Below are 26,785 nucleotides of genomic sequence, written 5' to 3'. Positions count from 1 at the left end.
GGGCCCAGGGGGTCTGTGATGAGGAGTGTGTTTGAAACTTTCCACAAGGGCTGGGGATGTGGCTCAAGCGGTAGCGCGCTCGCCTGGCATGCGTGCGGCCCGGGTTCGATCCTCAGCACCACATACCAACAAAGATGTTGTGTCCTCCGAGAACTAAAATAAATAATAAATAAATTCTCTCTCTCTCTCTCTCTCTCTCTCCTTTCACTCTCTCTTAAAAAAAAAAAAAGAAACTTTCCATAATAAAAAGGCAAAAAAAAAAAAAAATACTCGGGATTGGATAAGGAAAGAGCTTAAGAGCTTTCATATTATTAACAAAAACAAGGTGACAGGATGTCTCATTCCATCTGAAAAGATTTAGACACCCCTAGGGCAAATAATGTCTTTGTCAAAAGGGGAAGGCTAACAAATTCTTATTGCTACAGTGTTTCCAGAATTAACAGCTCCACCCTGTCCTGGGGAAGGGGAACACAGCTGGAGGCTGTAAAGCCTCTCTTTTGGCAGAGCTGGGGATGGCCCACGGTGTCCCATAGGCCAGGCAAGGGCTCTGCCACCGAGCCACGCCTCCAGCCTGAGAGGCGCAGCACAAATTTAGCTCAGAAAGTAGAGTTGGAAGAAAAGTCTGGAAAGCTCAGGCTTCTCTCATTCTCTTGGGAAAGACGGAAAACCCAGATCAGAAAGGAAGGAAATCATCTGGAGTGTACAGGTCCCTCTGAAAGCTGACCGCAGCAGAACCCCAGGGAAATCCCTCAGAGGCCAGCTCCGGAAACCGCTGGACAGGCTGTGACACTGGAGAGGCTGCCAACCTCCAGTGAACAGATGACTTTTTTGGCAAGTAGAGGGAAGTCAGTAACTGAGCTCCTGTCTCAGCATAGAAACCTGATACCCAGTTAAGACTGGGGACTGAGGAAAGCTCTGGGTAGAGGGGCTGCTCAGAGGCCCTGGGTTCCAGCCCCAGTACCCTTCCTTGCAAAAGAAAGTTTTGGAGAGAGAACTAAACCCGGAAAGCTCACAGCAAGCTGAGGAGGGAAAAAAAATCATGACCTGTATCACAAAGCATTATTATCCTTTTTTTTTTTTTTAAGAGAGAGTGAGAGAGGAGAGAGAGAGAGAGAGAATTTTTAATATTTATTTTTTAGTTCTCGGCGGACACAACATCTTTGTTGGTATGTGGTGCTGAGGATCGAACCCGGGCCGCACGCATGCCAGGCGAAGGCTACTGCTTCAGCCACATCCCCAGCCCGCATTATTATCCTTAATATACAAAGAGTTGTTCTTTATCAACAAGAAAACACTAAACACTCCTGAAGGAAAAAGTAGGTAAAACACAGGAACAATTAGCCTTAAAAATAACAACAAAAAAATCACAAACATATGGCCAATAACAAGTTCAATTTAGCTATCAAAGCAATTTTTAAAAGACAATGAGGTAGTTATCTATCAAATTAACAGGTTATTTTTCTTTAATGAAAAGTCCTCATATGGAAAAAGATGTGTAGAAAATGCAGAAATGCTGGGGCTGGGGCTGGGGCTCAGCAGTAGAGCGCTCGCCTAGCACATGCAAGGCCCTGGGTTCGAGCCTCAGCACCACATAAAAATAGATAAAATAAAGGCATTGTGTCCAACTACAAAAAAAAAAAAAAAAAAAAAAAAAAAAACCTGCACAAAAGCAGTGGGCGTCTAAAAGAACACAGTTTTTCCAGAGGCTCAGGGGTTACAAAAGTGTAGAAATAGCCCAAAATTTCTATGTGGAGACATTGAGCCAGTGGGAATGCGGGAGGATGTGGGTGAAGTCCACTCCAGATGTCCCTGGGGAGGTGGCGGGTGCAGTGGCTGGCGTTGGCACCAGAGCCTGGCAACTTGGGGCAAGTCCTTTTTCAGACCTGAGCCTCGGTTTCCTCATCTGTAAAATGGTGAGCATCATAATGGTGCCCCCAAAATTAGCATGTCAAGGGCCTGGTGCATAAGGGATGCTCTATGGGGACTTAATGAAAACGTGATAGGAATGGATAAGCATCCAGGGGGTACGTGGCTAAGGACATGGACGGAAGGCTCTTGAAGAAGGAGCTAAAAATACTGACCAAGCTGCCTGAGCGCAGGAGAGTGCTTTGGAGACCACTGAGGATGTGACAGACGCTTCCTCTACATCCTGAGATTTCCCCCGGGGAGTTACCCACAAGGCTTTGCGCTTGCACGAGAAGTTGTTCTCTGGAATCTGGGGATTGATTCCAGGGCCCCCTACAGATACCAAAATCTTCAGATGCTTAAACTTCGTATGTAAAGTAGCATTAACATTTGCCTCCTGTAGACTTGAAGTCATCTCTAGATGCCGTATAATATCTGATCCAATGTATATGCTAATTAAATAGTTGTTACGTTGTATTGTTTAAGAAAATAATGGACAAACAAAATGTCTGGGGCTAAGAATGTAGCTCAGGGGCAGAGCTTTCCCGAGCTTCCCCCAGCATGAGGAAGCCCTGGGTTCCATCTCAGTTCTGCAAAGGTCTCTACATGTTCATTCAGATGCAATTTTTTTTTTCTCAAATATTTTTGATCCATGGTTGGTTAAATTCCCAGATGTGAGTCCCACATCTTCAGAGGGCTGACTGTACAAGGTTATTCCCTGTGACCTGAGCTGTTTGTCTGAAAGACGAGGAACAAAACACCCAGTAATTTAGTTCTGGTTAAAAAGGTCTCAGGGGGCTGGGTACAAGTGGAGCACACCTATAATCCCAGCGACTCAGGAGGCTGAGGCAGGAGGATGGCGAGTTCAATGCCAGCCTCAGCAACTTAGTGAAACCCTGTCACAAAATAAAAAAATAAAAGGTGCTGGGGATGTGGCTCAGTGCTCCTGGTTCAATCCAGAGTTAAAAAAAAAAAAAAAGAAAGAGAGAGAGAGAAAGACTCTTTAACCATTTGTTCTAGTTAGTGCAAATATTCATCCATTTATCTCATTTATCTGCAGGAATTGGTGACAGGGTACTGCTCCAGAACAGCTGGGGAGTGTATTAGTTAGCTATTGCTGTGTAACAAATTGACCCCTTAATATGCCCATCTCACAGTGTCCTCACTGATGATAAACTCAAGGGTCATCCCATGGCCACAATGTCCCCTCCTCCTGTTGAGGACAGGAAGCAGCTGATGAGAAGCACCCTGCTTTGTCCTGGCCGGAAGAGATGGGTCACAGGCTCAGCACCAGTCCAGCTCCCAGGGCTGAGCCCACATGCCTGTCAGAGCCGGGGCCTGCAGGGTCCTTCTGCAGCTCAGAGAATCGACAGTGGCTTCTCATCACCTTGATGGTCACCAGCTTGGCCCACCTGGCAGTGCAGGACAGGAGAGACGTGCTGTTCCATCCCCAAAGCCACACTCCCCAGAAGACCATGCACCCTGCGCTGCCCCCGGCCCCTTAGAACCTACTGAGCACTGGGGAAACTTCCAGGTCTTACCTGCTCCCTCCTGGTGCCACGGGGCCTCCGAGACGCCAACCTGAGTGCAGGGTGAGTCGCTGGTGCCAAGGCCCTTTTTCAATTCTGAAGTAAGAGATAAGCCCCTGGATGCCTCTGGGGAGGCCCAGGGGCCCAGGGGCTGCCGTGCTCTCTCCTAGAGAGGCCACCGGACACCAAGGCTCCAGGCGAGGTCTTAACCAGGATCCTGAGCCGGGGCGCTCAGGGAGCCTCTTGCCATGCCCCCGACAGCAGCAGACATTGCTAACCCAGCCTCGCAGCCCTCATCCAACCCGGAGACCACCAGCCCCTCCCAATACACTGGTCTGAACAGACATCAGAAATCAATCAAGGATGGCGTCTTAAAGGACCCACAGCACCTCCAGGACCAGAAACTCACCGAGGCCCCTGGATGGGGACTGAATGTTGCAGTCAGAGAATATCTTTTTTTTTTTTTTTTTCATTTAAAACTCCTGCTGTTCTAAGGCATCCTGGTCCTGTTGGGCCACCCACAGGCAAGGACAGCCTCGCCCGGATCCCCTGGCTCCTGGGATGGCAACGTCTCTGGTTTCTGCCACTTCTCTGACCTCCTATGCTCCTTCCTCCCCTCTGTGTCCTTCAAATACAGGCTCTTCTGAGGCTCCTCTCTGCTCCTGACCTGGCTTCTGGGCTCCCCTTGGCTGCTCCCTCTGCTTGGGCCCACTCCTTGTCCCCAGGACCACGGGGACCACAGCCTCCTTCATAGCTTCCAGTGTGACGCTCTCTCCCTCCCCTGACACACCCTCTATGGCTCCCTATTGCCTAAACAATAAAGTCCAAATTCCTCTTCCTGTCCTCCAAGTCCTTGCCCATTGGCTCCAGCAGCCTCCAGCCTCCCCCTCACACCCGTGTGCCAGCAAGATGGCACACAGATGCCATGACATCGCCTGCCGCCCACCCCCCAGCCCACTGCGCGTGTGCACACACGTCTCTGGGGTCACAGGCTCATAGGCAAACGGAGCGGAGGGAGATGTTTCTAGAGTTGTTCCCCAGCCCAGGAGCTCCGGAGGGGTCTGCCCAAGTCTGAGTACCGCGGGAGCCTCGGCACCAGCCCAGCATGAAGCGGGGGTGAAGGCCCATTCCTAGTCTTATCGTGGGTTTGATCTGGGGGTTTGTCCCCAGCTCTCCAGCTCTGCCGCCTCCCCTGATCCTGAGGACCCCACACAGCTCTCATGGCCTCGCTCAGATGCCCCCTCCCTCAGGGAGCCCCTCACTGTCCACCTGGGAACCCGGACCCCAGTCCCGACCCAGGTTAAAGGGCAAGTGTCACAAGAAGTGGGGGCAGCCAGGGCCTCCAGCCTCCTGCGGCACCGCAGGGCGGGCTCACCTTGGTCGATCCTCTGCAGCAAGGCTTCCCGGATGACATCCTCGTAGATGCCCTCGATGCTCAGGGCCTGGCTGCCCATGGCAAGGACGTCCCCCTCAAACTCAGGCAGCTTCTGGAACTGTGAGGAGTTACAGGCTATCCTGGGGACAAGGACCTCTACACACCCAGGATGTGGGTTTGGGTAGCTGGGGGAACTTGGGCCTCCGTTTTCTTATCTATAAAATGGACTCGGTGACCCATATCCCCGAGGGTTGTCGTGCAGACGAACAGCATTAGCAAGGTCTATGGTCTGACCCTGTCCCCCAGAGTCATGAATTAGAAATTTAGTCCCTGGTGCCTGCGACCGAGAGATGGGTCCTTTAAGAGGTGGTTAGATACACTCCTGCGTCAGGGCCTTGGCATGTGCTGTGCCCTCTGCCTGGAACACCCTCCAGGGACACACAGCTTGTACCTTTAGTTCCTTGCTTTTCAAGTGTCATTTCTCAAAGAGACCCTTCCTGACACCTGGCAACTCACATACTGCGCATCTGCCTCTTCCCTCCTCCATCTGGCAACACAGGGACCCGCCCAGCCGTCAGGTGGCAGGTCAAGGGTCATGAGAAAGGCAGAGGACCCAGAAGAGCCACCTGGTCCAGCCCCAGGATCAGGGAAGAAAAGCCTCTGATGGGCACAGTGGCTTTGCCAGGGAGGAAGCGCACTGTCCCTTCTATGGAGAGCCCAACGCCCGGCCCGCCCCCGGGACTCACGGTTCTGCAGTTCCGCTGGAGCTGGCTCAGCACGAAGGGCAGGGAGATGCTCAGCAGCCAGCCCCGGACGCACCTGCGCTGCTCGGCCTCGCCGTCCGACTGGAACTTCTGCACCATACGCCCAGGGGCCGGTCCAGCGGCCATTTAGGCAGCCAGGCCCACCCCACCCGCCCCGCAGACCTCACCTTCAGCACCCGCCCTCCCACTCTCCCCAGGTGCTCAGCCGCCTGCTGGCAGTCCAGGGAGGTGGTCAGACACTGGTCCGCCAGCTGCAGGAAGGTGGCCACGGCGTTGGCCATGAGCTGTGGGAAGAGGTGCTGAGGTGACATGCCTGCCCAGCGCCCTCCAGCCTGCCCTGGTCAGCCAGCTCCCCACCCCCTCCTCCACCCACCTCTCATCTCAGGAAGAGGGGAGGTGCCAGGGCACCTGGATGGGGAAGTAGAGACCCAGCTGGAGTTCAACCCCCACTGCCAAGGGTTCTTGTGCAGGTGCAAACTGAACAACTGTGCCAGGCAGCACCGGATCATCCCAATCCCTGCCTCTGACATGCAGGTCAGCTCTGCCGGTCACCCGGGTCCCCCCAGCACAGCTTGGCCACTGTTCCGTGGAGGCCGCTCTTCCCCCACAGCCTCCTGCCACCCTCACCTGCTGTGCAAGATCTTGGACCCCAAACACCAAGCTCTGTGTCCCCAGGAAGCCGAACGGTGCTGCCAGCTGCCCCAGGGTTCCAAGACTGCGCTCGGCCTCCCGATAGCACTTCCGCATCAGCTCTGGGTCCCAGGGCATCTCCCCAAACGCGTAAACCTGTGCTCCAGGGGGTTGGGTGACAAAAACCCATCAATGGATAGAAAAGCAAGGCCAAGGTCCCTGTGGCCAATTTGCTGAAGGAGAAATGCAAGTGGAGACACATCCCACCTCAGTTGTCACCAAAAACCTTGTAGTAAGTAACAGGTTTGGTGAGATGGACATAAAATAGAAAACCTGAAAAAAAAATCATAACTAGTGGTGTTGGCATGAATGAGAGTAAATGGACACACACTCCCTGTCGGAATCACCTCTGTGAGCAACACCTGATGTCCTTTTCCTGCTGGGGTCTGGGGCTGCATAAATGGAGTCTGTCTCTCTCTCTCTCTCTCTCTCTCTCTCTCTCTCTCTCTCTCTTCTTTCTCTCTTTATTTTTGGTAAGCAGCATTGAACTCAGAGGGCTTACCCACTGAGCCACATGACCCTTTTTATTTCTTATCTAGAGGCAGGGTCTTAGTGTCTCGCTGTTGCTGAGGCTGACTCTAAACTCCCGACCCTCCTGCCTCAGCCCCTGGAGAAGCTGGGATTAGCGACGCACCCGGCTCTGCTCACATTTTTGTTTTTGTTATTTTAGTTATTGGTTATTTATTATTTCCTTATATGCAGAGCAGAGAATCGAAGCCAGTGCCTTGCACGTGCCAGGCAAGTGCTCGACACTGAGCCACAGCCCAGCCCTCCGCTCACGTTTCAAACTGAGCCAGAATATCTGTCGCGTGGTGCTGAGGGGACTTCCACCAAGGTCCACAAGAGATAAAGAGCAGCCTGTGACAAAGATCAGAGAAGGCTTTGCAACAGGAAGGAGGCTCTTGGGTACAGCTGACCTGCCACCTGTGGGTCCCAACTCCCCCTCTGGCTCACCTCTCTGCGCAGCCGCGCGCCGGAGGGGTTCCCACGCAGGTGGCGGGACAGGCGGTCCATGCCCTGGGCGAGGAGGGTCCTCACGGCGTGGAGCGCGGCTTCCACGGTGCTCAGCAGCGTCTGCGTGACCTGGGACAGCTGCGTGTCCACCTTCCGGCGCAGGCAGGCCTTCAGCGGGCCCTGGACATCCGCTGCTTGTGGAAGGCACCGGCCTGAGGTCTCCACAGAGCACCCCAAGGACGGGTGCGGGCGGGACCCTGGCTCAGCAGGGCCTAGGGGACGCGGCCACGCCAGGCCTCCACCTTCCCTGACCCACCTGCTCGCAGGCCGGGCTCCGCCCCAGGCCCCGCCCACTCGGCCTCTGGGCCCCGCCCCTTCCCCTTGCCGGCCCTGCCCCTCCAGGGTTCCCAGGCCCCGCCCTCTGCTCTGGCTCCGCCCCCACACCCGGCCTCCCGCGGGCGGGCCTCACCCCGCAGCCTCCCCGCCACGCGCGCCCGCAGCTGCAGCATCTGGTCGAGGTCCGGGCGGAGGCTCCTGTCCAGGGACGCCAGCAGCTCGTCCTTCTCGGGCTGGAAGGCGCGGAGCCCCGCCGAGGCGCCCGCCAGGACCGCGGTGTAGACGGCGTCCGCGAGCTGCCCCGACCAGCGCCCAGGACCCGGGGCGGGAGAGGACGCGAGAGTTAGGCGACATCGTGGGTCGGGAACCTGGGCCACCGCCCCTCACCTTCCTACCGGCCCCACCCCGGGTACCTCCGTCCAGGCCCAGGCCCGGGCGCGGCCAGCTCCCCGCAGGTCCCGCAGGCTCTGGGCCCGCGTCGCCGGCAGCAGCCCCCGCACCAGCACCGCCGTCAGCACCTGCAAGACGGGGCGTGGGCGCCGGGCCGGCCGCAGGCGTCCCGGGCTCCCGTTGCCGCCGGGTGGAGCACTGACCTCCGCATCGGAGCCGAGGGTCACGTCGTCCTCGCCAAAGTGGCCGCGGTGCTGCCGGTAGAGCCGGACGGCCTCCAGGAAGGCCCGGGCAGCCGGCGCTTGGCTCCGCTGCAGGACTGAAGGGCGGCTCCTCAGGGCACCCCCCCAGCCTGGCTCCCCAACAGCCGGAGAGGCCCTCAGCTCACCAGGGCCACCCACCTCCGCATCTCGGCACAAGCAAAACCCTCCCGCAGGAAATGCACTCCTGCGGGACCACCTCCACCATAAGGCACCCTGACTCCACTGAGGAAGGGGAACCCCATGCGCAGCTCGGGCCATACAGAGGCCCCTAACTGCCCTCGGAGCGGGGGTACGTTTGTGCAGTCAACAACCGGTGCAACTGCATGTGCCCATCCTGTTTCCCTTCTTCACCTGGCTGACCCCTCATCTTTTCTAGACTTCAGCTTCAACATCTCCTCCTCTGGAAAGACCTCCCTCACCCCAAAGGCTGAGCTCCCACAGGGCATGGTCTGTGTCTCCGTCACAGCCCTGGTGTTACTGTTCTCACAACTGCCTGGTGTCCCTTTTATCTTCCCCAGCAACCCATTTTATGGATAAGAAAACTGAGGCATGAAGCTGTCCCACGTGACAGAGCCATCTGATCCCAAACCCCGAGCCCCATTACTGCCTAAAACTTCCTCCCACCTACCTGTGCCCCGAAGTCGGATGCCACCCTGCAGGGCTAGACGCCAGGCACGCTGTGCCTCTCTGGTGGCTGCAGAGAAGCAGAGGTGCCTGCGGAAGGGGTGCTGCAGGAATAGGGGGAAGCTCACGGGCGCTTCCAAGAGGGGTTCAGTCTCTTCTTGCACCTGGTCCCCTGAAAGCAGCCCAGGAGAAGTCAAGTCATCCTTCATCCTTTCAGTCACTAAAAGATACCCCCAAACTACATACGGCAGCCTCTGGGAAGGGGAGTCGCTCAATAAGCATGAACCCCCTCGGTGTAGCTGCCAGTCTTCAGAACACTCCTGAGGCCGTCCTGTTCTTCCCTGGATGCCCAGGCAGACATCACCAACCCATCCCAGCCCAGCTTCCTCCTCAGCACAGCTTCCAGGCAGCAATCAACAATGGATCCCCAGCTGGGACGCATCCAAGCGCTGTTTCCGGGAGTACTGGAGTCAGTCAGGCCTTGGGTCAAACCTGGCTGAACTATTTTCTGACTCTACAAATTGGGGAATTGAACCCAGGGGCACTGGACCACTGAGCCACATCCCCGGCCCTTTTTGTATTTTACTTAGAGATGGGGTTTCCCTGAAATGCTTAACGGCCTCACTATTGCTGAGGCTGGCTTTGAACTCATGATCCTCCGGCCTCAGCCTCCTGAGCTGCTGGAATTACAGGCATGTGCCACTGTGCCTGACCAAATAGGGCACACTTTTTCCTCATTCTGAACCTCAGTTTTCTTGCCTGTAAAATGGACTTAATATGATACTGATGACCTAGAACTGGAAATTGGGCAAAATGAGTGTATCCATTTTTGGTGAATTTACTTGGGGTCTCCTCAGTCCTCAGTATTTTGCTCTAATTTCCAGAGAGACACATACAGACTGTGAAAAGACCCAAAAATCCAGGTAGTGGAAATTCCTGGACCTCCCAGCTCAGAGATAAAAATCTAGACACGATCCAGATTTTGAAGTCTGCTTGTGGGTCGGGGGCATGGCTCAGTGGTGGACATTTGCCCAGCACCATGAGGCCCTGGGTTCCATCCCCAGCCTGCAAAATAAATAAAAACTAAAAAATAAAGTCTACATGCAAATGTGGGGGGGGGCATCTGTGAAACAGACGGGGTCTTGGGTCTGTCACTGGCTGTTCTGCCCCTCGGTGTTTGGGGCTCCAGGTGCAATGCCAGGGCCATCATTGACTCAAGCAGCTGGAAGGAGGGCGTTGGTCTTCATCAGCAGCCACGCACTTCGTCTGCTCATTTGCTGGTAGAATGAGTTTGGCTGTGAAGCCGAGGGTGGGATTTTGGCTCTGTGCCTTACCCACCGTGGGACGTTCCTCAGCCTCAACGTCCTCATCTGTGAAATGGGGTCATCAGTGAAGAGGCTGCCGGCTGGGCAGGCACAAGATAGCACCCCCAAGCCTACCCTGGCCCAGGGTGTTGCTTCTCACCCTAAACCTTTTTCTGCAGCATGTTGGAGGAGGAAGAGGAAGAGAGAGGGAGAAAGAGGGAGGGAGGGAGAGAGAGAGAGGAAGAAAGAGGGAGAGAGAGAAAGAAATGGACACACACACACACACACACTTGCACATTCAGGAGCCCTCAGCAGATAGATGAATTCTGCAGACAAATCTGGGCGACCTCCCCTCCCCCAGTGCCGGTCTCCCCAGGAGCCTGCTGACTCTGGGTTTTCTGGCTTTTACCAACTCTGCTGTTCGGGTTCCCCTCCGGTGACCTAACTGCTCCTCTCAGCCTGGAGAGAGTGGGGGTTTTCTTCCTAGAGGGGGACAGCTCCCCCAGGGCAATGCTGCTCTCTCTGCCAGGGGACGTGACATCTGGAGACTCTGTTGGGGTCACGTCTGGGGGGGGATTGCCGCAGTGTGTGAGGCCAGGGGTGCTGCTCAGCCCCCGCCGTGCACCCAGGGTGGTCCCTGGCTCCAAGGACGTGCTGAGCGGGGAAACCTACTTCTGGGGACTCGGGAGGGAGCCCTACCGGAGGAGTCTGGGCACAGCGCGTCCAGGAGGCGGAGGTACTCAGGCTGGGACGTCAGGAGCGTGTACCCCGTCAGGGCCGTGGAGCCGAGGACAGGGCGCCCGCGTTCATACTCCTACCGAACCCAGGACAGGTGCTGTCGGCTGAAAATGCCACCCGCCTCCCTCCCTCCCCCCTGCCCCGCCCCTCCCCCTGCCCCAGCGCCCCGCCCCCTCCGCGCTGAGCGGGACCGGGTCCCCACCAGCATTTTCTCTGCGCAGCGGAACACCTTCGCCCCATTTCATGGAGGCGCAACCAAGTCCCAGCGAGTGATCTCTCCCAGCTCAGGCGATGGGACGAGGCGGTCGCCCACCCAGGCCAAGCGCACAGGGCTGTCACTCATCCCGGTGCCAGCGCTGGCCCCGCATGGTGCCGGGGAGGGCAGGACGGAAGACGCCAGAAGCAGTCCCTTCTTCTGCACCCGCGCACCTCTTTGTGCCTGAACCATTCCAGACGACCGTCCCCACGGAGAACGCAGAAGACCGGCTGCCACCGGGGCGGGTGGCCCTGCAGGTGCATCAGGGCCCCTCGGTGCTCGCGGACGCGCGGCAGCTTCTGCACAAGAAAGGACCAGGGGGATGCTGAGCTCTCCATCACCTGGACAGCTCTGACTGTGGTTTGATGCTTTTAAGTCCAGGTGCCACAAGTGAAGGGCACACCGCCCCTCCTCCTCCTCCTCCTCCTCCTCCTCCTGAGCTGTTGCCCAGCTTGGCCTCCCAACTCTTGAGCTCAAGGGATCCTCCTGCCTCAGCCTCCTGAGCAGCTAGGACGGCAGCCAACACCACTCTCTAACAGCCCCCCCCTCCTGTTTTTCTTTGGGTACTGGGAATTAAACCCAGGGGTGCTCTACCACTAAGCTGCAGCCCCAGCTCTTTTTATATTTTATTTTGAGAAGGGGTCTCACTAAATTTCTGAGGGCCTCACTAAGTGGCAGAGGCTGGCCTCAAACTTATGATCCTCCTGCCTCAGCCTCCTGAGTTGCTGGGATTACAGGCTGTGAGCCTCTGCCGCCACCATGTGTCCTTAGAGACCTAACCAGGGATGCGGTGTGAAGCACACACACAGGGAACACTTGTTCCAAAGATGAATATTGCTAAGGCCGTGGCAGGGCATGTGGGCTGAGGAGGCCCGGACACTCAGGCCCCTGCACCCAGTGGCACCCACTTTGCTGCGAAACAGCTGGCATCCGGCTGGCTCCTGGGGGCCCAGCTCTCTGGAGATCTGCCTCAGGACAGACGCGGCCAGCTGCCTGCGGTAACAAGGCAGGAAGTTCCTCAGCAGGACGTCCACCTCACCTGCGGGGACAAAGGGACAGCAGCCCCATTGGGCCCTAAACAGTTGTCTGGGAAGAGATCAGATGGGGGCCCCTGAAGCTGCCGAGGAGACCTGTCCTGAATCCCTTCTCCCTCAACGCCCTGACCCTCTCCATGGGCTCAGGGGAGCCCCGACTGTCTCCACGGGCTCCGGGGACTCTGGCCTCACTGGTGTCTTTCTGTAAATGTCATTCAGAGTCTAAAGCACGGAGCCCGGTCACACATCCACGCCAGGGTCACCAAATTCAGAGCTGGAGCAGACCCCTCACATTCCCAGGAGTCCTCCCGCCCCTTTGCCTGGGGACTTTCACAGGATTTTATTGCGGAGTGACATTCCCTTGTGTGTGCGCCAGTCTCTTCACCCACTGAAGGGCATGCAGGGCAGCTCCACAGTTCAGCTACTGTGAATTGTGCTGCTATAAACATGGATGTGGCTGTGTCCCCGTGGTATGATGTTTTTAAGTCCTTTGGGTATAGACGGAGGACAGGGACAGCTGGGTCAAATGGTGGTTCCATTCCCAATTTTCCCAGAAGTCTCCACACTGCTTTCCAGATTGGCTGCACCAATTTGCAGTCCCACCAGCAGTGTATGAGTGGGCCTTTCCCCACATCCTCGCCCTCCTTATTTTTTGAGACAGCGTCTTACTAAGCTGCCCAGGCTGAACTTGAACTTGCAATCCTCCTTCCTCAGCCTCCCAAGTAGCTGGGATTGAATGTGTACAGCACCACACCCAGCTAAATCTTAACCTTGTTTAAACCACTACAGGAAAAAAAAAAATAAAAAATAAAAGTCCCAAGTCTGCACTGTGTCCTCCAGCGGCTCTCCAGGACAGGCTTCGCTGCCTGTCAACAGACTGGAGAATAAGTCCTAGACAGGGGACAGCACTCACCAAGGGCACAGTGAGTGAGACCAGCGCCTAATTCTGAACTTGGGCAGTCTACAACGTGCGCCACAGACCCTTGCACACGTGCAGTTCTCCCATGACGCAATGCTCTTCCCACATCTCCTGCCTGCCCACTCCGCCACACGCCCCAGCCCTCATGTGACCCCGTCTCCCCTCTTCCATCTCCATCTGTCACTCCCACTGTGATTTCCAGTCCAACTGCCATTTGGTTGACCATGACTTGTCCCTGTTTCCTTACCATGTCCCCAGGACTCAGCACACAGTAGGTGCTCAATCTCAATATGAGGGAACAGAGTAACTCAGACAGCACCAACTCTGGCTCTGATTCCTCAGTCCCCAGGGCATGCAGACAGACCTGGTGGGCCCAGCCACCTAGGAGGGCCATCCTTGGGGGCCCAACTGTGCCCAGAACACCTCCCACCTGGTCCCATGCCCCCTACTTTGAAACCTTGCCCCAAACAGGTCATTGGAGTCACCAAATAAAAACACAGAACATCAGTCACATTTGAATTCATTTAAATAAGGAGCCTTGTCCAGCATAAGTCTGTCCCATTTATACTTACAAATCCCCGCTCCGTCTGAAGGTCACTGCGCCCCGGGCTCACCCAGTGCTGGCCGCTCCCCCCCCCCCCCGCCCCCGGCTCACCCTTCAGTTGCTGCTGCTGCTGCTTGTCCAGGGGACTGGAGGGCCGGGCCCCCATCCTGCTGTGGTCCCCGGGCCCCTGGGGTGGAGAGGACACGGCTTCTCCCCACAGCCTCCCAGGTTGCTGGGCCCGGGACACCCCAGGAACAAGGTGCCTGGTGGCCTGGGCGCGTGGCCATACAGAAGCCAGCAGGGCGGGGTGTACGGGTGCAGATGCCAACCTGCCCCGCCCTGCACCTGCGTCCTCCTCCAGTCCCCGGGGCCACGCTCCCAGAGCTGGTGGTTTCTCTGGGGCAGTCCCAGGGGGAGGTTGTGGGGACGGGGGGGGGGGGGAGCCCTGAGTGGCTTTGGGGGAGAGATGCAGGGCAGACATGCAGCAGGACAGGACAGCAGTCGGGTGTGGGGGCAGGGAAGGGGGATGGACACGAAGGGCACCTCAGTCCTGGCGTCCACCCCCACCTGTGCCTCCCGGTGCTGGGCGACGCTGAGTCTGGAGAGGACCCAGTTCTGGCTTAGAAGTCCCCACAAGTCCCCAAGCTGGGGTCCTAGAGGATGGGGACCCTCAAAGGAAAGAGGGGGGGGGCCCTGAGGCTTCACCCCAAGTCCTTGGGCACTGCCCCACCCCCCAGCCCATCACCCGCCCCCTCCCTCTCCTTGCCCTGCCCCCAGCCCAGGGACTCTGGTCAGTGCACAGAACACATTCCCTGGGGTCTCCATTACCAGGCTACTAAATGGACAAGGTCTCCCAGCCTCCCTGCGGCTACACGGGGCTGTGCTACACAGTCCAGCCATGAAGATGTGAGCAGAAGTGTTTGGGGTAAATCCCGGGATGTTTCCCTAGAGTCAATCTCCTTTTCCTCTTCCTCTTCCAGTGGCTGAGATACAGACACAAAGGCTAGAGCATAAGCAGCCCCCTTGGACTATGAGGTAGATCCCACATGATGGTGTTGGCACAGCAATAATGTAGCAGGAACTGGGGTCCCCAAGAGTTTATGACATTGCTCCATCAGCCCTGGCTGCCCTCTCTCCAGAGAAAGACATGAACTTCTATTTTGTGGAAGCCATCCGTCGCATCTGAACGTGCCCTGCATGAATACCACAGGATCCATCTTCTCTTTCAACCTCACTCCTTGCAGCAGAGGGTGCAGAAGTGGCGAAAAATAGACCCCAGGGACCATCAGTCACAGGGGAGCAAAACAAACACAGTGACCAAACTGTCAGATAACAAGGGTGGGGGGAATGGAGGGGGGATGGCAAATGCCTAGGGGGAGGGGGAGGGGGCCTGAGGACCTAGGGAATGAGGGCCAAGCTAGGCAGAGAGCTGGAAAAGGGGACAACTGGGCAGCAGGCACAGCACACGCAAAGGCCCTGCGGCTGGAATGTGGCTTAGCAGGGACGGAGATGGCCACACGCCCCGCAGGGCCCTTGCCCGAGGTCCTCACACCCACCTCCCGTCCTCCTTTCTCAGCCCCTGCCCAGCCTCCATCGCAGCTGCCCTACTGAGAGCGCGGCCGCTTCCCTCCTGCTTGGGGCTGGTTCTCGGGCAGTTTCCGCTCAGGCTTCGCCCCACTTCCTCTACTCACATCTGAGCGACCCACGGGGACCAGATGTCCAAGGGAACTTCACTTTCTGTGGCTCCGGCCTCCCTCCCCCTCCCTCCCTCCCGTGCAGCTGCCTCCAGAGGCAGTTTCAATTCCCACCTGCGCTCAGCCTTCGGGGCTGCCCCAGGACCCCACACACCCCCCAGAGCTGTGCAGGGCTGAGCAGTCCAGGTGCCCACCGGCCTCCTGAGTGGGGTCCCTGGAGCTGGGAGAAGCTGCAGGGTGGGCAGCGGCGGGCACTCTGGGCAGAATTGGGCACATTGGTGGCCTCAGGTGCTGAGCAGGCCGGCCATCAGCCAGACCCAGGGGCCACTGCTGGCCCTGCGGGGCAGTCAGCACTCAGGGGACGTGTGCTGAGGAGGAACTGTGGCCCCCAGAACGGGTCCACGTCCTGGCCCTGAAACTTCAGAATGTGACATGATTTGTAATAAGGGTCTCTGCAGAGGGGACTCCTTAGGGTGGTCCCAGTTCCACCCACGGCCGTCCTTTTAACAGGAGAGAGGCCGAGCACAGTGGCGCACACCTATGATCCCGGCCACTCTGGAGGCTGAGGCAGGAGGATCGAAAGTTGAAGGCCAGCCTGGGCAACTCAGCAAGACTGACCCAAAATAAGATCAAAAGGGCTGGGCACAGCTCGGAGGTGGAGCCACTACTGGGTGGTGGCCTCGCAGGTGCGAGACCCTGGGTTCACCTCCTGGCACCGCAGAGGAAGGAGGAGGAGCGGAGGACAGACAGACAGACATACAGGGTGACGGCCACGAGAAGGCAGAGGCTGTGACTGCAGCGAGGCGTCCCCAAGCCCAGGGACGCCAAGGATGAAGGCAGTGGCCACCAGAAGCAGGAGGGGCCTGGGGGGAGCCCGCCCCCACACTGACTTGGGACTTCCCACTGCCACACGAGGACAGGGGACTCTCTCCTGTCCCCGGCCACCCAGCTTGTGGGACTTTGTTCCGCCACACCAGGTGCCCTGGCCCCGGGACATCAGGCCCCACCCTCTGCCAATGGGCCAGGGCTGCGGGCAGGGTCCCCGGGTTGCTGTCGTGAAGGACCACAGGACAGTGGGGACTTCCAGCAATGCTCCCTTTAATACGCAGGCCACCCGGCCCCATGGCGTGGCTGACCCCGCCAGGCAGAGCTGGCGGCCGGGTCCCTTCCTTCTCGCAGCACCACATGACTCCTCCCAAACGCAGCCGGGAGCGGTGGCCAGAGGGGCCCAGCCCCGGGAGGTCCCTGGCGCACAGCCTCGGTGGCCCTGGTGTCCCCTTGCCGGCTACAACGTGGAATGCTTCTCAAAGGGCACGGACAGGAGGCGGGCGGCCGCCTCATCCAGGAACCAGCGCAGCGTCCCCGTGTGGGGCTGGACCAGGGCGGCGGGCAGTGGCTTCTCCTCCTTGTCCTCCAGAATGCGCTGCGAGGAGGGGACATAGCGTGAGACCCCAGCGCCCTCGGCCTCTCAGAGCCCCACGGTGACTCCTGAAAGGGACCCAGTGGTTGATAGTCCCTGCCACAGTGCCCGACCGGGAGAGCGGCAGAAACTGTGTTTTTGGATTCGGGACTGTGCGCACCCAGTCTTGGGGAGAAACTTGGGGACAGGACACTGGTGCTCCGTCCACCCCTCCCACACGCACTGATTCTTGCATCTGGAGTGAAAAACTGAAACTTCACGTCTGTGCAGGGGACAGTTTCCGGGTGTGGGATTGTCCACTGGGGCCTTCTGCTGGAGCTCAAGAGGTTTCAGACTTGGGGACACTTTGGATGGGGGATGCTCAGCCTCCGCCCTCCTCAGCTACCCTGACCCGCAGCCGTGGGCAGGGCCCGCCCGCGGCTGTGGTGCTGGGCCAGCTTCCCCTGCAGAGGCCAGAGCTCGGGCGTCCAGCCTGCAGTGATGGCCCGGTCCCTGCTACAGCAGCTGCAGCTGATCTGTACCAAGTGGTGGGTACGCTAGAAAGACTTCACTAAGGGCAGTGAAATCAGAATTTTCTAGAAATTTCTTCTTTTTCATTTGACTTTTGTGCCCAATCATCTACCAAGGTAGGACCATGCCCAGCCGGTGCGATGTGGTCTGGGAGGCTGTGGGGTGCTGACCCTGACCCGACCCGTCGTCACTGGCAGTTATGAATGCAGGTGGCCGAGTGTGGGCAGGTGCTGCGTCCAGGGGTTCTGCCTCCGCGGGATCCACCCACCAGACACCCAGCACATTCCAGAAAAAAGAAAAGTGTGTTGAACCCGTTGCGACATCTTCCTTTGTTGTGATTCCCTAAACAACACAGTGACAACTCTTTTTTTTTTTTTGGTACCAGGGACTGAACTCAGGGGCACTGACCACTGAGCCACCTCCCAGCCCTGTTCTGTACTTTTTTTTAGGGACACAGCTTCCCTGAGTTGCTTGGGCCCCACCGTTGCTGAGGCTGGTTTGAACCTGCCATCCTCCGGCCTCAGCCTCCCAAGCCACTGGGATTACACGACACCTCTTTACAGGGCTGTGACACTATATCTGGTTTCCTAAGTCCCCAAGGGACATTTGAAGGCCACAGAGGATATGCCCAGCTGGGGTGCAATAGTGCATGATTTTACAGAAGGGACTTCGGATGGATTTTGGTCTCCAGGAGGTTCTAGACCAATCTTCTGTGGACACTGAGGAACACTGTGCTGCCGAGAACTAAAAAATAAATATTGAAAATTCTCTTTCAAAAAAAAAAAAAGTATTCTAGTGTCTTCCACAGTTGCCCATTGGCACTTGAACATTTTTAGAAATTACTTACAGCTTATTTTTTTTAACATTTATTTTTTAGTTGTGGTTGGACACATTATATTTATTTCATTCCTTTATTTTTATGTGGTGCTGAGGATGGAGCCCAGTGCCTCACATGTGCTAACAAGCGCTCTACCACTGAGCCACCACCCCAGCCCAACTTACAGCTTATTTTTAATATTTTATTCTATACTTTCTTAAAATGTTCTGTGTAGCTATATTTTATCTTATTCCTAATGCAACATTGTTTTTTCTCTTGATTAGCACTGACAGGGCTTTGTCCATCTTTTGGATCTACTTATTTTAGACTTTAAAAAATATTAACCAACCCATCAACTTCTGATTTTAACTGCACTTACTCCTTCTGCTATCTTTTCTTCAATTTAATATTTTTAAAAAATATTTTTTAGTTTTAGTGGACGTATTATCTTTATTTTTTGTTTTTATGTGGTGCTGAGGATCTAACCCAGTGCCTCATGCATGCTAGGCAAGTGCTCTAACACTGAGCCACAACCCCAGCCCTCTTTAATTTAATATTATTGACCTCTTCCTAATTCTAAAATAAAGCATTTACTGTTTCCTCTTTAATAATTTTAAAAATGCATTTAAGTTCTGGGAATGGTGGCACACACCTGTAATTCCAGCAACTCAGGAGGCTGGGGCCAGCCTCAAGAACTTACTGAGACCCTGTCTCAAAATAAAATGGCTGGGGGCATAGCTCAATGGTAGGGACTCAATCTCCAGTAACAACAACAAAAATTTTTTTTAAATTATGCATTTAAGTTGGGAGTGGTGGCACACATCTGTAATCCCAGCAACCTGGGAGGCTGAGGCAGAAGGATTGCAAGTTTGAGGCCAGCTTCAGCAACTTAGTGAGGTCCTTATCAGTTTAGCAAGGCCCTGTCTCAAAATAAAACAAAAAGGGCTAGGGACGCGGCTCAGTGGTTAAACACTTCTAGATTCAATCCCTGGTACAAAAAACAAACAAACAAAAAATTATGTATTTAATGCATGAATTTACCTCTGAGCACCTCTTCGGCCATGCTACATCAATTTCATTTCATGTGTGCTAATTCCTAACTAGCCCATAATTGCAACTTTGATTTCCCCCTTTGACTCAAGAATCAGTGAATTATTTTCAGACCCGATTGCTTTAGCACAATAGCATTTGGGGTCATATTTTGGTCATATCCCTGGGGCCCATAACCCTCCTGGGACTGGAACCCCTGGCCATTACCTTCAGAACAGCAGCCTTGCCTTCTCCAGTGGCCACAAAGATAACAGTTCGGGCTGCATTTAGCACAGGTAGCGTAAGGGTCACACGCTGTGGAGGTGGCTTTGGGGAATCACTGATGGGGGCCACGATCTTCTCTCGCTCCTGGGGCAGGAAGGCCCATGGTAGGGAACAGAAGAGAAGCGTCATTTCTACTGCCTGAACACTCGTGCACACCAGGCCTGGCTCAGCCCTTATCCCATGCTCTCCCAACAGTCCTATGGCAGGTTATTTAAGGTCCCCCCACCTTTTTTTGCAGAGATGGAAATCAAAAAACATAGAGATGGAGATCGAACACATGCTAGGTCAGTGCTCCACCGCTGAGCTGCACCCCCTGCTCGAGGTCTCTGTTTAGGGTGGGTCACGTGGGGCTCAGCAGGGCTGGGCAGGTGGGGCTGGTGCAGGCCAGTCTCAGCCCTGGCTTTAGCCACCACCGCCACCTTGGGCCACCACCTCCTGGAAGCTCCAGACACCAGGGGCTCAGGACACAGGTCCACAGGGTCTACGCGGGTGCTCTCACCTGCAGGAGGGGGTGGTCTGGAAAGAGGGAGCAGGTGTGGCCATCAGGGCCCACCCCCAGGATCAGCAGGTCGAAAACTGGGACGGAGTCTCCTTGGAAGGCCTGGGCAGGGGGAGAGGGGTTGAGAGCGTGGGGATCGGAGCAAACGAGGATTTGTCAGAGGAACACAATACTATCCACCCTCTGCTCCCCGCCTCCAGGTTCTCCGATTTAACTGACAATGAATTGAAAACAGTTTCTAAGCTGCGTCCACACTGAGCAGCCAGCCCTCTTCCTCATCATCATTCCCTAAGTAACAAGTGCGACCCGACTTGCTTAGTATTTGCATTCCGTTAGGCATCACAGTCACCCTCTCTGATGACCTGCAGTCACACGTCAGCACCACAGCACTCGGTAGAAGCGACCTCATCACCCTCTTGGCGTGTGATGGGGACTACAGGAATCAACACCCCAGAGGGTCCCACGGGACAGCTGTAGCTGGAACCCAGGAATCAGCACTGTGGTGCTTGTGACCCAGGAGGTTCTAATCTGAGGTTTCACTTTTCATGTGTCCGACTGGCTAAGAGTCCTGGCCCGGGTCTGGGGACACAACTGTCCCCAAGATGTAGGGACCTGGACCCACCACTGCATGTCAGCAACCAGGCAACCCTAGAGCTCCCCCGACGTGGGGCTGAGTCCTTGGGGTGTTTCCTCTGCGGAGCGGCCCCAGGGCCACCTCTGGTTGCTGACAGTCACAGGGCTGCTCAGAGGGACCCACCTGTCTCAGCTTCTTGGCGTAGTCCTCGGCCGCCTCCTCCACGGGCAGAGTGGGGTCAATGGTGATCACTTGGCTGTCTGGGATGGGCAGTCTGGAGAGCAGCTGCGTCTGTGGAGACAGAGGACAATGTCACCAGCAGCGACGTGACCACCTGGATCCTCCGGCTGAGGCGCTGTCCCGTTCCCACTTACACCCGGGGGAGACGAAGGCGCCCAGACCGTTCCTGGCCAAGACCAGATTCCCGGGCCCAGGTAACACGGCCCCCGGGACAAGGTTCACTGGGACCTCGCTGCTCTTGGGGCCAGAAAGGGAGGGTCCCCGCAGAGGGAGAGTGGCCACCCTGGGCGAGCTGGAGTCACAGTGGCCAAGTGCTACCAGCAGCTCTCCACCGGGGGGTCCTTCAAGTCCACAGTCATGGCCCCGCCCTCCACCTCGCCATCCCCCCTACACAACTCCTGGGCCTGGGGCCCGCACCTTTCCCACTGCGGGCCGCAGGGCCACCCTGACCTGTGGCGGGGAGGTGGCTCCAGACCTCTGACCTGCTGAGACAGCCCACGGCGACCTCCCGCAGCGTCTCGGAGCCCAACCTCAAGCCAAGGACAGCTCGGCCACCGCAGGCCACAGAGGAGAAGCGATGACACTCCAGTGTCCCCAGAGCAGGTGGGGACAGGGATGCAGGACCTGCCAGCTGCCCCGCCCATGTGCTGCGGGCCTGAGGAGGAGCTCCATGTTGGGGGCAGTAGGGAGCCACGGAGGGTGTGTGAGCCGAGCGGGGCAGGGTCGGATTCACTGTTGAACGGACGTCCCTGCTCTGTCCCTGTCTGTCTGCTGGACCGCTGTGACAAAGGAGCAAATGGGGCGGCCTGAGGACAACAGCTCTGGAGCGTGGGAAGCCCAGGCCACGGGCTCCAGGGCAGGGCTCCAGGGCATTCCGTGTGGCAGGGGCTGCCTGCGGTTCAGAGGGTCCGCTGGGTCCTCATGCCCCGGGACTCGGCGGGTCTCCTGGTCTCTAAGGTGGGCCTTGTCACCTCCCCAAGGCCCCACCTCCCAGGGCCATCTCCTTGGGACTTGTGGGGACATGAACATTCAGGCCCAGCAGTGCCACCTGTGCACCCTCGCAGGGACTCGCTGGGCAAACCCAGCTGGAAGCGCCCAGGCCTGTTTCTGTCACCTCCTTCCAGTTCCTCCCTCAGCACGTCACATTGTCACATGGGCTACAGGCCCCGGGCTGTCCCCTCCCCAGGGCTATGCGACTACACACCACCCTCCTGGGTGGCCTCGAACCGACGCCCCACAGACACAGTGGACACAGAAGCCCAGAGGAGGGACACCCTCTTGGGGCCCTTTCCGACCCAGGGCTCCTCACAGCCTGGCTGGGGCCAGGCAACTCCTGAGCCCTCCACTGACTCCACCCCTGCCCCCACCAGGTTCTCCCGGGAGTTGCCCCGCAATGGTCACGGGGACAGGGTGCCCCAGGTCAGGCTGGGCTTCCAGGGAGTCTGGAACAGGGCCTGGGTGGCTTCAGGGGATCAGGTCCTGAGAAACAGAACTGGGCGGGTTCCTTCTGAACATACTGCACATGCTGCAGGACTGTCCCCAGGAGGGCAGCCCCAGCTGATTCTCCCACAGCAACAGGGCCAAGGCCTCTCAGCAGAAATGCAGACGCCTAGAGGACCCAGGTCCCACCTCAAGGAGGGAAATGCCTCTGCACCCTGTAGTGGGGTGAATGGTGTACCTCCAGAACTCACAACCACCAAGAACCCCAGAATATGATCTTGCTAAAAAATAGGGTTACAACTGGGGTGTGCTGGGGCACATCTCTTCTCCCAGCTACATAGGAGGCTAAGGCAGGAGGATCACAAGTTTGAGGCCAGCCTTAGCAACTTAGTGAGACCCTGTCTCAAAATAAAATAAAAAGGGCTGGGAGTGAAGCTCAGTGGGAGAGAGCTTGCTCTGCGTGCGCGAGGTCCTGGCTCATCCAGTGCTGCGGAAGAAGAAAGAGTGTAACTTCCGATGAAATTAGTTAAGACCCATTCATTCAAACTGGGTTGTCCCAAAGTCACTTAAAAGACTGGCATCCTAAGATGAAAGGAATGAGAGAAGGAACAGAGGGAACGGCCTGGAGGGAGGCTGCCACTAGCCAAGGAACCCCGGCAGGAAGACCCTCCCCCAGAGCTCCCAAGGCAGCGTGGCACTGGGACCCCCTGACTCCAGCTCTAACCTTCAGTGAGTGAAGACATAAATTCCTGGCGTTTTTAAGCCCCTCCGCTTGGGGTCATTTGCTTCGCAGCTCTAGAAAACCAGCAGAAGGAGCAAGTGCCGGCCGGAGATGGCCTTTGGCTTGGCAGCATCCCCTTGTGCCAGCTCTCCGGTGCCAGTTCCTGCAGCCTTCCAAGCCAGCAGTTTGCACTGGGTGGGGGGCCGTCCATACTGCAAGCCCTGGAGGAAACCGCCCGGCTCCCCATTGCAGCCCTAGCACAGAGCACAGGACCCCACAACGGGGACACTCGGAGAATGGCCACATAATTTCTCTTTTGCTGCTTTGTTAGAATTTTGTCTCTTAATGTTAAAAAATGCAAAGTTTTAAAAGTTACACAAGGAAAGGAACAACACACTTTCTTTTTCTTTTGGCACTGGGGATTGAACCCAGGGCCACTTAATCACTGAGCCACATCCCAATCCCATTTTTAAAATATTTTCTTTAGAGACAGGGTCTCTAAGTTGCTGCGGCTGGTTTTGAACTCGCGATCCTCCTCCTCAGCCCCAGATAAGGAACAGGGCCAGGCTCCACCCGGATCCCAGACCCTGGCTCTTTGGTCCCCTTACATGCAGGGCGGCCACCAATGGAACTTGTGATACAATGCGTTATTTAGTGTCACTTCTAGCTCTTTGGCCAAACTTGTCCCTCTGCCTAGTCACACTGGACCACCGACGTAGAATTGGAGAGTGGTGTGCCCAGGTGGCACCTCAGGACACCCATCAGTTCCCAGACAACTGCAGAGGGCAAGGCGAGGCCCTGAGTGACCCCACCCACAAAGGCGAGGCTCGGGCGGTGGGCGGGGCTCTCTCGGCGTGATCCCCGGCGGCGCCCGTAGCCGCAGTTCAGGAGGTGGGCGCGGCCCTCTCGGCGTGACCCCCGGCGGCCCCCGTAGTTCTCACCCGGTAGAGGCCGTACGTGCTCTCGGCGTGCTCGAAGGGTACCAGCCGCTCGTCGCAGAAACCCAGCGTCCACCGCGCTAGGCTGGCAGTCCCGGCGGGGGCGGCGGCGGCGGGTAGCTCCCGGGCCAGCATCGACACGAGGCTGCCGCCCGACAGGCCGAGCGCGAAGCGACCCCGGGTCCCTTCCAGGCAGCACGCAGCCCGCTGCGCCACCAACTGCGCTAATGACGCGCCCAGTTCCTGCGGGCTCGAGAACACCGAGATGAGGCCCGAGGCGGGCGCGGCCATGGCGACGGCGGGGCGGCAGGGAGACGGAAGCCCTCCCGGCGGCCGCCAGTGCGCCTGCGCGAAGGCCAACCCCGCCACACCTGTCTGAGCTCTTTGGTCGGTCTGCGCTACGCACATGCGCAGTCCGGCAGGTGAAGCTCCGACAGGGAAGGGCGATGTCTTCTGTGCCCACCCTTTGAATCTTTGCGAGCTATGCCTGAGCCCTTCCCTGAGCTGGCTTAGGAGGAGCTTGGAGGCAGGCCTGCGTCCCCACAGAAGGGGACATGGGGTTGGGATGGCGTGAGGAGATTTGGGAAGGTTTCCTGGAGAAGTGATATTTTGGTGGGCTTTGACATCTGTTAACTTTATTTATCTGTTACATTTGTTGTCTCTTCTAATTAAAATATAAGCTCCCTAAGAGTCAAGGTGTTTGTTTTGTTTTATTCATTGATACCTGGCGAGCCTCCAGAACTGTGTCTGACACACAGTAGGAGCTCAGTACATCTGTTGAATTGGTTAGCAAACACTCTGGAGGCTGCTGGGTCCCTCCGAGGACCCAAAAAGCCCTCCCGCCTGATTGCACCTGATGAGCTCCATGACTTGGCTAAGGAGGGATTTGAGGCTGCAAGGCCTGGGGGTGTAAGGAGCGGCTCCTTCCAGTGCTGAGGTAATTCGGTGGAGTATAGTTAAGTGCAATGAGACTCACTCAGTGCATTTTAAAATCAGTGTCAAAACAATTCCATTTGCCATAGCATCATAGAGAATAAAATACTCAGGAGTAAACAACAGAAGTGCAAGACCTGTACACTGAAAATGAAGATTTCACTGAAGAAAGTTAAAGATATTCATGGAAAGACGTCCCACGTTCATGGATTGGAAATAAGATGGCAGTACTCCCCAAGTTGTAGAGATGCAGAATAATCACTATCAAAATGCAAACTTTTTTTTTTTTTTGTAGAAATTGAAAAGCTGGTCCTAAAATTCACAAGGAATTCACACTTCCTAGTTTTAAACTTACTACAAAGCTACAGTATTCAGGCCAGTGTGGTATTGGCCTAAAGACAGACATGTAGATCAGTGAGTAGAACTGTAACAAGGACTGACTATCTTCATTTGTGTCTGCAGTTGTCTGATGGGTAGCTAAAACCAGGATTAAAGACTTGGCATCTCTGTCCCCGTATTGCATCTGTCTCCTGTGCTCTGAGTCACCACGTGTAAAGATTCAACCTCACTGATAAACAGCGTGAGATGAGTTGAAGCTGTCCTTTCTTATTGTGGACGAGGCTCCACTTGACCAATCCTGAGATAATGATGGGCAGCCCACACCTCAAGATCATCTGCTTTGGCAGCTGTGAAAAGCCTCCAACTGTACAAACCCCAAGTGCTTGCCCTCATTCTCCTTTCTGTAGAAACTCAAAGTCATTGTCAGTCCCTTGAAGACATGGCTAAAGACATGATTCTAATCAGTTCATTTCACGCCTTTCTCCTTTTATGTTTGGTGTTTGGGGCTGGAGGCCAGAGCTGCTTGGTTGGATCCCCAGAGTCAGGCCTCAAGCAACAGAACTGAGATGCAAAAATAAACCCATATGTTGTGGTCAGTCTTTAACAAGGGGCCAGGTCTCTTCAATGGGGAAAAAGGTCTCTTCAGGGCTGAGGGTGTGGCTCAGAAGTAAATTGCTTGCTCAGTCAGCATTTACTGGGAAAAAACAAAAAGTCTTTTCAATAAATGGTGCTGGAACAATGGGATAGCCACCCAGAGAAGGAGGAGGCTGGACTCTGCTACATAGAATAATGCCCCCCACAAGATGGCCACCCCTAACCCTCTGAATGCGTAAAGGTATGAGGATAGTTTACAAGGAGGGACTGTGATGGCAGATGAAATTAGGTTGATACCCAGTTGTCCTTAAATAGGTTTTCTGGATGGCCCAATGTAACCAAAAAAGTCCTTATAAATAGAAGAGCAAAGCAGAAGAGGGATGCCCAGACGGGTGATGGTGTCAGGAAGACTCAGCCCTCTGTTACTAGATGGACGTGGAGGCCCAGAGCCAAGAGCTGCAGGTAGTCCCAAAGCTGGAAAAGGCAAGGAAATAGATTCTCAACCAGAGCCTCTAAACATACAGCCTGCAGACACCCTGGTTTTAGTGAAATCCATTTCTGACATCCAGTGTTTAGGCCTGTAAGATATGTGTTATTTTAAGCCCCTGTGTTTGTGGTAATTTTGTTACAGCAGCTAGAAAACTGATACAGATGCCCACCTCACACTGTATACAAAAATTAACTGAAAATGTATTCAAGACCAGCGACAAGGCCCTGGGTTCAATCCCCAGCTCCATAAAACAAACAAAATACTAGTGATAGTCACACGACCCCGTGAATATACTAAAAGCCATTAAATTATTCATTTTAAGAAGATGAATATTATGGATGTGAATATTTCAATTGAAGAAATACAGAGGTGACTGGGCGGAGTGCGGTGGTGGAGAGAAATGGTGTCCCACACGTGGAAGACAGCAGGAGCCAAGATGCAAAACCCGGTGCTGGCTGGAAGCCACTGGCACGGTGGAAGGAGTCTGAGGGGCCCCCGCTGCACCTGGATCCCGCCCCAGAGGGACCGGGGCCCTTGGAGGGAGCAGGCCAGGGCCCCTTCTCTCCCCCACGGGCCTCAGTGCCCTGCACTCTCCTCCTAGTGTCCCCTCCAGCATTCCTCAGCCACGTGCTGCTCC

General features: G+C 56.0%; 2 protein-coding genes across 2 annotated transcripts; both read right to left on the bottom strand.

Moving 5' to 3' along the window:
- Window positions 1–1,269: 1,269 nt before the first annotated feature.
- Window positions 1,270–14,403, bottom strand: NIBAN3 (niban apoptosis regulator 3). Its single transcript, XM_081288579.1, has 14 exons — window positions 13,737–14,403; window positions 12,037–12,167; window positions 11,302–11,427; window positions 10,834–10,948; window positions 8,835–9,002; window positions 7,967–8,262; window positions 7,687–7,849; window positions 7,218–7,408; window positions 6,201–6,359; window positions 5,741–5,857; window positions 5,556–5,663; window positions 4,810–4,927; window positions 3,447–3,530; window positions 1,270–3,317 (listed from the first exon to the last, which is right to left on the bottom strand). The coding sequence occupies exons 1-14, from the start codon at window positions 14,104–14,106 to the stop codon at window positions 3,301–3,303; spliced, it is 2,163 nt and encodes a 720-aa protein (XP_081144705.1). The 5' UTR covers window positions 14,107–14,403; the 3' UTR covers window positions 1,270–3,300.
- Window positions 14,404–16,400: 1,997 nt separating this feature from the next.
- PGLS (6-phosphogluconolactonase) lies at window positions 16,401–24,115 on the bottom strand. The gene is made up of 5 exons (XM_081287894.1): window positions 23,796–24,115; window positions 20,637–20,744; window positions 19,880–19,981; window positions 19,324–19,464; window positions 16,401–16,742 (listed from the first exon to the last, which is right to left on the bottom strand). The coding sequence occupies exons 1-5, from the start codon at window positions 24,081–24,083 to the stop codon at window positions 16,605–16,607; spliced, it is 777 nt and encodes a 258-aa protein (XP_081144020.1). The 5' UTR covers window positions 24,084–24,115; the 3' UTR covers window positions 16,401–16,604.
- Window positions 24,116–26,785: the final 2,670 nt, after the last annotated feature.

Source organism: Spermophilus citellus, assembly GCF_964194105.1.
Source record: "Spermophilus citellus genome assembly, chromosome: 3".
Taxonomy (NCBI): Eukaryota; Metazoa; Chordata; class Mammalia; order Rodentia; family Sciuridae; genus Spermophilus; species Spermophilus citellus.
The sequence above is the reverse complement of the archived record's forward strand: the minus strand, read 5'-3'. Positions and strand labels throughout refer to the sequence as shown.